Source organism: Girardinichthys multiradiatus, chromosome X, assembly GCF_021462225.1.
Source record: "Girardinichthys multiradiatus isolate DD_20200921_A chromosome X, DD_fGirMul_XY1, whole genome shotgun sequence".
Classification (NCBI taxonomy): domain Eukaryota; kingdom Metazoa; phylum Chordata; class Actinopteri; order Cyprinodontiformes; family Goodeidae; genus Girardinichthys; species Girardinichthys multiradiatus.
In genome coordinates this window covers 2,409,131-2,417,135 of record NC_061817.1, presented here as the reverse complement: position 1 = coordinate 2,417,135, position 8,005 = coordinate 2,409,131, and the positions used below count along the sequence as shown (strand labels likewise).

At 40.1% G+C, this 8,005-nt stretch overlaps 1 protein-coding gene across 1 annotated transcript; it reads right to left on the bottom strand.

Moving 5' to 3' along the window:
* Window positions 1-302: 302 nt before the first annotated feature.
* LOC124863020 (ATP-dependent Clp protease proteolytic subunit, mitochondrial-like) lies at window positions 303-7,159 on the bottom strand. Its single transcript, XM_047357256.1, has 7 exons — window positions 7,028-7,159; window positions 4,322-4,423; window positions 3,842-3,913; window positions 3,659-3,755; window positions 3,203-3,390; window positions 3,004-3,109; window positions 303-996 (listed from the first exon to the last, which is right to left on the bottom strand). Exons 1-7 carry the CDS (start codon window positions 7,037-7,039, stop codon window positions 770-772), a joined length of 804 nt encoding a protein of 267 aa, XP_047213212.1. The 5' UTR covers window positions 7,040-7,159; the 3' UTR covers window positions 303-769.
* Window positions 7,160-8,005: the final 846 nt, after the last annotated feature.

Here is an 8,005-nt window from a genome sequence, read left to right as displayed (position 1 = left end):
TTTTGGAACAGTTTTAGTTAAATGTTAAATCACATCATGTGTTTAATCAGCCTATTATTCTGTATTTTACAATGGTCAGTTTGATCAAACGTCTCTCACTGCAAACGAATGCCACCAGGAATGGAGGAAACATGAAAAAACATACTCATTTATGACATAACCATATGCTATTAAAGGCCTAGTATGAAACATTTTGGTGTTATTTAAACTTTTTTATAAAAGTGTGAGACTTTTTAAGACCCTAAATTTCAGTGTTTTCGGTTACCAGGGTCAGGAGGAAACGTATGGATCAAATAGAGACATTTGTGGTCAAAAATTGTCTTTATTAGAAACCTGAATAACAAGAATTCCACTCCTGAAGGTATTTTCAGCAGCTGTCTTGTGGAGCTCATGTAACCTTCAGGAGGTTCAGTTTTTTTACTTTCATCCTTTACTTCCATAAATATCTAGTTATCAAACACTTGAGTTTTTCTCAGAATTCATCAACTGGCTGTATGGAGGATAAAAGGTGTCTGCTGAGGTCTATGGTCAGTACGTGTTTTCTGGGTCATATTTTTTTACACTACAGGAATGAAATTCTGTTTCTTTAAAAGTATGTGCCTGAACTACCCAGGCCACATACTGTATGTTTAGGCTGCAGGCCGTAGATTATGGAGAACAACGACCTAGTAAAGAAAAAAAAGAGAAGCTAGGTTTTGCTCTCAGAGCCCGTCAGGCACAGAGTCCTAGAGAGCAGCCATCAGATCCAGGATCAGACTGCAGTAGAAGTTCAAAGTTCTGGTTTGTATGAAGTGGGGGGATTAGTACTGGTGGAGGCCTCATCTGGGCCTGCAGACTCTGGCTGTGGAGAGGGACTTGCTGCTGCTGCTGGTTCTTTCTGTACCAACTCTGGCTCATCCTGGCCTGCCTGGGGTGGATGGACCAGGACCCGGTCAATGATGCCAAAGTCCTGAGCCTCCATGGGGCTCATGTAGCGATCCCTTTCCATCACACTCTCTAAAAGTTGGAAAGAAATGAACATCCATTTACCACTGCTCACTATGCATCAGCCCAGTAGTACTGAACCGACTATAAAACATTTACACTTTCAGCACTCGAGTACGAGATTCCCTCCAGCATTAATTTGGAGATACGTTTTTGTAAAGGTGGCAAAGCAGATACTAAAACAACTGGGTGATGATATTCTACTGGTTTGTCAAACAGGCGAGTCACCTGCAACAGCACTAACCTAAGAAGCTGTTTCTTCCTCAGCAACACAGAGTGGGACACTACAAAAACTGTTTAACTGAGCTGGTGTTATTCTGTCTACTACTATGGCTCACAGCAAACTGCAAGGACTTCTTTTGGCTTTCTTTCAACAGCGCTTTTCTTCTCACCACTCTTTCATAAAGGCCAGATCTGCAGCTCCTTCAGAGTTACCAGGGGCCTCTTGACTACTTCTCAGATGAATGTTCTCCTTACCCAGCCTGCCAGTTTAAGTCGACCCCTGCGTCATGATAGGTCTCCAGTTGGTCCGTCCTCTCTACATGTTCAGATGATGGATTGAACAGAGCTCTGTGAAATGTTCTAAGCTGGGATACTGTTGTAGAATCTAACCCTGCTTTACATTTCTCCACAACCTTCTCCCTGACCTGTGTGCTGTGGTCCTTGGTCTTCACATGCTGCTTGTTCAATCATGTTCTTTAACAAACCTTTAGAAGTCTTCACAGAACAGCTCATATCTACTAATTGGGTGACTCCAGAAGACAGATTGTTCACTGGATTTTATTTAGGAGATGCTGAGTAAAGCTAGCTGGAAAATGTCAATTTATCATTACTCCTCCACTTTACAATGTTGTACTTTGTGTCTATCAATCACATAAAACCCCAATACAACACACTGAAAATGGTGGTTGGAATGTCACAAAATGTGAATTAGTGCAAGGGGTAAAAACACTTGCAAGGCACTGTGTGCGTAATAGATCATGCTGCCTGCATCACTACTATAAAGTGCATGCAGAGGAGTTTTGTTCTAATGAGTAACAGCATGAAGGAATGAATTGGAATCCTGGCAGGGTTTCTTGACTCAGATTCTCCGTATGTCCTTAAATGCATCATTCTCCAGGAGAGAGACACACACCAATTCATGGTTGACCACAGAAGCCGTCTATGAGCTGTAGTGAAGCCCGGCCTTTATAGGTTGATTTGTTACCATGTAAAGATTTTTCTAGTGTATTCAGCATAGCATTGGGTTAGCAGTGGCTCAGATGGTAGGGGTTCATCCTGTAATTGGTGGGTTGCCAGTTCAAACCCCAGGTCTGTTTGTATTAGTCGTTGTGTCCTTGGGCAAGACACTTCACCAGACTTGTCTGCTGATGGTGGTCAGAGGGCTCGGTGGCGCCTGTGTCTGGCATCCGCACTTCTGTCAGTCTGACCCAGGGAAGCTGTGGCTACGTTGTAGCTTTGAACCACTGTCAGTATGTGAATGTGTGCATGAATGGGTGGATGACTGACTGCAGTGTAAAGCTTTGGCATCTCTGGGGACTTGATAAAGCGCTACACAAGTTCCATTGATACTGTAAGCTCATTTATACAGTATATTGTGAGTAATTTGTGACTAAGCTACTTTTCATGGCAGCTGAAAACTCTAAAATCAGTTAAAAACGTGTAACATTATGCAAGACAGGAGAAGAAGGAAAAAAAAACAGCATCTACAAAGAAATCTAGTTTAAAGACAGGGAAAGAAAGGGTTCTATGGTACTGTAATCCATCACACAGACTTTACTCCAACCTCCAGAAATTAATCAACTTATGGCAAGAAAACAAGTTTAATTTTAAGATCTCTTGCAAGTAACAGATCTCTGAATTTAGTTAGTTACAGTAATTCCATGTCTACCTTGTCTTGTATAGTCTCACAATCGGTTTTTGGCTGGATTCCATATATTCTGTGTACAGTAACATCACAATTGTGCACCTATTTCTTTAAGTAAAGGTTCACATTCACACAGAGCCTCACAAACCTACCTATAGTTTCCAGTGCCTGCCCAGTGTGTTTTGCATAGATGTTGTTGATCTGTCTCTTTAGCTTGAGAATTTCCTCAGCCTGGATAGCGATGTCTGTGGCCTGGCCCTGGAGGAACAGCACTCTTAATGTCGGGTCATCATTTAGACTTTGTAAACCCTTCAGGTCTAATTTCTGATGGGTCTGAATTGGTCTGCTTACCCTGGCACCACCTGAAGGCTGGTGCACCATGATTCGGGCGTTGGGCAGTGAATGCCTCATGCCAGTCGTACCTGCTGCCAGGAGCAAGCTGCCCATGCTTGCTGCCTGGCCAACACACCAGGTGGAGATGGGATTAAGGATATACTGCATAGTGTCATAAATGGCCAGGCCTGCTGTCACCACACCGCCTGGTCAGAAGAGGGAGTAAAAGTAAGGATTTACTGCTGCAAAGTGCAAAAAGACAGGATTATTTTACCCAGAGACAAAACTGGACTACCTTCAACACAGAGAGACCTTTGGGGACTGCATGTTATAAGAATATAAGTAATTGAAATTTGAAATTAGACATTACTGGATAACAGCAGCAAGTCGTTTGAATGTTTTGTCCATGATGTTAACCAATGTGAGCTAACAGTGAGCCCTTCAAGGGCTTCTGTTCGGCTTTGGGTCTCTCACCAGGACTGTTGATGTACATGTGGATGGGCTTGTTGTTGCTTTCTGACTGGAGGAAGAGCAGCTGGGCAATTACCAGACTGGCTACGGTGTCATCAATCTGAGAACATGGGGAACGTGAAGGGTTACGCGATGACAGATTTCTCTGAAAACATGGTGAAATTTTCATGTTATTATAACACTTACAGGACCCATCACACAGATGATTCGTTCTCTCAGGAGGCGAGAGTAGATGTCGTACGCCCGTTCCCCTCTCCCCTAAAACAAACACAGTTGTACTTTTAGGTTTTCAGCGGCTATATTATTGCAACATTATACAATAAAAAATATTATGCAAATTCAGTTAATACATATACAGATTTACATAAATTACCCAAACACTGCAGAAAATTATTAACAGAGTGGCTGGGAAAAAGGGTGACATATTAGCCTAATCAAAGTTCAGACCTCAAAAAACATTTCTATGGTGGGATCTGTGCAGAAACAACATTATGAAGAGGCCCAAAATATTCCTGAATACAAAAATAAACCAAATTCCCATTTTCTTCTAGCTATGATGACCCCTAACCTCCACCACTGACTCAGCACACCTACACATTTATCAAAATGCCACAGTAAAAAAATGTGGACATTTATGTAGTGCATTGTGGGTAATCTGCCACTTACCGTCTGCTCCACAACTATGGGTATGAGAGGACTCCTCCATACAGGACTGTGGTGGACGGCTCTGCTGTGCTTCAGAGACAGACGCCCGATGTTCAATAAACTCTATCAGACAGGAAAGAGACGTTTTAATATTAATTACAATGAAACCCAAAATGAATCATATGGCATGCAACTTTAGATCCAAAAATCTTTTATTCAACCAACTGGTTTGTTTCTGAAAGGAAATGAGACGGATATCTCTCAAAAAATAATGCAACAACATAAAAGGAGAATCATTTTGGAAAGCAATAATTTGTCTGCTTCCATCTACTTTCAGTAATAATAAATTATGATATCCTCTTAATATTCAACAGAAAAACCTTTCTAGCATTGCAGCAATGAAACCCCTTTTATAAATGCTGAGCAGCTTTTAACATGTTTCCTCTGGTGTATTGAGGATTTATCTTTGAGATTCAAGTTGCGACTTTGACTGGGCCACTGCAAAATGGTTTTTGCAGCAGTAGAGGCCTTTAGTTTTTCATTTTTCCAACAGTAGGAAGACAGGAAAGAGGGCAAAGAGAGGGGGAGACATTTGGCAAAGGTTGCCAGGTCTGGGACTCAAACCCAGGACAGCCACATCAAGGACTATAGTCTCTGCACATGGTCGCATGCTTAACCCCTTCACCACCACCGCCGCGCTCCGCCACTGCAGAATGTTAACATTCCAGTCCCAAGACATATGTCGGAAAACTTCAAATCATACCTTGAACCTGAATCTGCCAGCAGTGCGAGTAAGTCTGGGTTTAACTCTAAACAGTATTTTAGTAGAACAGAAGTGCCTTGTAAAGCCCTGCGGTTGGGGTTTCCTGTTGCTGTTATTATCTTTTAACAACCTTTTTAATGTCTAAGCCAGAACCACAGTATTCAACCAGGATTCATTCAGAAATTCTGTAAAACTGTTTGGATCTTAGCTCCTATTCCTAAAGCTGAAAACACATTAAACATGAACATAATCATAAATACATAATTACATAAATAAATCTAACATTCAAACTGTCAGAAGAAATGTTGCTTATGATAAAAACATTGGACTCTTGGCGGTTATTCAGGAAGTTGTTTTACCTTGTTAAAAAAAACACACTATACAACAGAACAGTTTGGATTTATAAAACATTTGTTAAAAAATGAAATCACATTGTTGTAATTATTGGTACATGCATTTTTGTAGATGCAGGGAAGTGAAAAATGTTGGAATAAGACTTCTAGCATTTGTAAAAAAATTTCAACCATTTGCAGAAACTAAAGCCTTCAACAATACAAGAAGAAAACAGGGCTCTAGCAATGTGGATGATTTGGTGAAGGATCTGGAATCTGCACTGGCCAAGGAGACGACTCTTTATTTGGTGTTGTCCCAATGAAGCATCTAAAGGAGTAGCTGAAGACAACAAGTCCATTCTACCGTCGCTGATCAGAACCAGAACCAGCTTTATTTGCCAGGTGTGTGCACACAAACAGGGAATTTGACTTCGGTTCTAAATAGCTCTCAATGAGGACTTTGTTTTACAGAAACATGAAAGAGAAATCAAACTAATTTAGTAAGTATGTGTATACACAGTGTTTTTACAAGAAAGAAAGACCTGGTTGAATTTTGTAAATATGCATAATTTAATGACAAGCTGCTGCATATCCAGTAAAGGAGCAGGGCAGATGGCAGGAGACGTAGAGGTGAACATGTAGGTGTGGCAGACGTCAATTTTTCATGATGATGATGAAATCCAAGAAAGATCATCTCAGTGACATGCCCAGCAAACCGTCTGGATCTCAGTCATTTAAAACTACAACAAAAAACCGTGGTTCATGACACGGTTCTGATCGGTCAGCTGCTTTATGAAGATATGACTGTTTTTTTTTATAAGAGAACTCAAAGTAGGAATACTATTGTGAACTGTTTGCTCCTTGGTTATTTAGCTGCAGCAGAGGGATATGGCTGAAAACTGATCAGCCAGCCTGATGAACTCTCTCACAGAAACTTCCTTTCCTTCAGACCTTCAGATATTACACTCCTGGACACAATCAATACAGATCCTGTTGTTTTTAAGAGACGTGCAGCCCTGCTTGATTATGTTGGTGAAAAATAATACATGGATAGTCATTTTCTATGTTTCACTGTTGGTGTCTGCTTAGATGATGCATGTTAGAAGTCAAATTATTATTAATATACTTATGTGGGTTAGTCCCAGTAGGTTAAGGTGAGGTTTTCCGGATCTAAATCAAGCTGTGAGGAAAGGCGCAACAGGGCTAACTGGGATGTTTCTGAAAGGTCTCTGTTGGAGCTGCGCTCACTTACAGAATTAGACCTGTTAAAGGGCGACTTCAGAATGTTTCTCTACTTGATCTGAATAATAGATATTCCGGTACTCTCAGTTATTTTTAGAGATCTGTTATGAAGCCAGAATATTCAGCTCTTCAATAAAAAGGCTTTGTGTCGTACATGTTACAAATCAAACCAGCTGAATGAACATCAGACTTCTTCTCAGCAGTGAACATAGTTACGATGCAGCATCTGAAGCTGTCCTGTTATCCAAACAACAAGCGGTGAGGGAGGACACAGCGTTACCAGAGCAGCTGTCCAGCCATGTTACACACCACTAACTTTATGTAACACACGTTTAGAGGCGGAGCTCTTACCAACAGAATACTTTAACACAAACAAGGTTCAATACTCACTCGTAACAGCATGTTGGAAGTCTTTTCCAGCTGCAGTCCCCTCTAACTCACCCTGCTACACCGGAACCTATTCTAACTTGAGCTGTGACGAGCTCCTTCCTCATTTCCGTCCTGGAGATTATTGCTTTGTCGCCACCTACTGTTTCACACAGATCCGACCATAAAACACATTTTAATAGTATTAAACACAATTATACTCTAATATCATATTAAAATCAACCATTCAATCTATCTATCTATCTATCTATCTATCTATCTATCTATCTATCTATCTATCTATCTATCTATCTATCTATCTATCTATCTATCTATCTATCTATCTATCTATCTATCTATCTATCTATCTATCTATCTATCTATCTATCTATCTATCTATCTATCTATCTATCTATCTATCTATCTATCTATCTATCTATCTATCTATCTATCTATCTATCTATCTATCTATATCTATCTATCTATCTATCTATCTATCTATCTATCTATCTATCTATCTATCTATCTATCTATCTATCTATCTATCTATCTATCTATCTATCTATCTATCTATCTATCTATCTATCTATCTATCTATCTATCTATCTGAATGACAACATGACAAGTGAAAGGGTCCAAACCTAATCAGATTACGATCTGAACAACTGCTAAATGAAAAACCTGGAATCTGACTAAAGTACGTCTGCTTTTTCACCAACCCCAAAACCATAAAAAAAAATCAGGTAAAGCATTGGGGATGGAGCAATGCGAAACTAGGAATTTTGGTTCATAATTTATATTTTGGGAAGAATCTCATCTGGCCCACGTCTAATTACAACAGTCCTTAAATCCTTGCGCTGGCAGTGACAATGACGCTTTTTAAAAGGAGAGATTTTAAACTTGTTATTGGTATAGGATCTAAGTGATGTGTCAGGTATGAACTATGTAGGTCCTTCAATTCATCACCAACCTGTTTACTTAGTGTTACTAGGACCAGAACTA

Coding starts and splice junctions, on each gene's coding strand:
- LOC124863020 (XM_047357256.1), bottom strand. Junction 3,110..3,202: donor AGCCTTCAGGTGGTGCCAGG/GTAAGCAGACCA, acceptor CTGTTCCTCCAG/GGCCAGGCCACAGACATCGC. Junction 997..3,003: donor GCAGGCACTGGAAACTATAG/GTAGGTTTGTGA, acceptor TCCAACTTTTAG/AGAGTGTGATGGAAAGGGAT.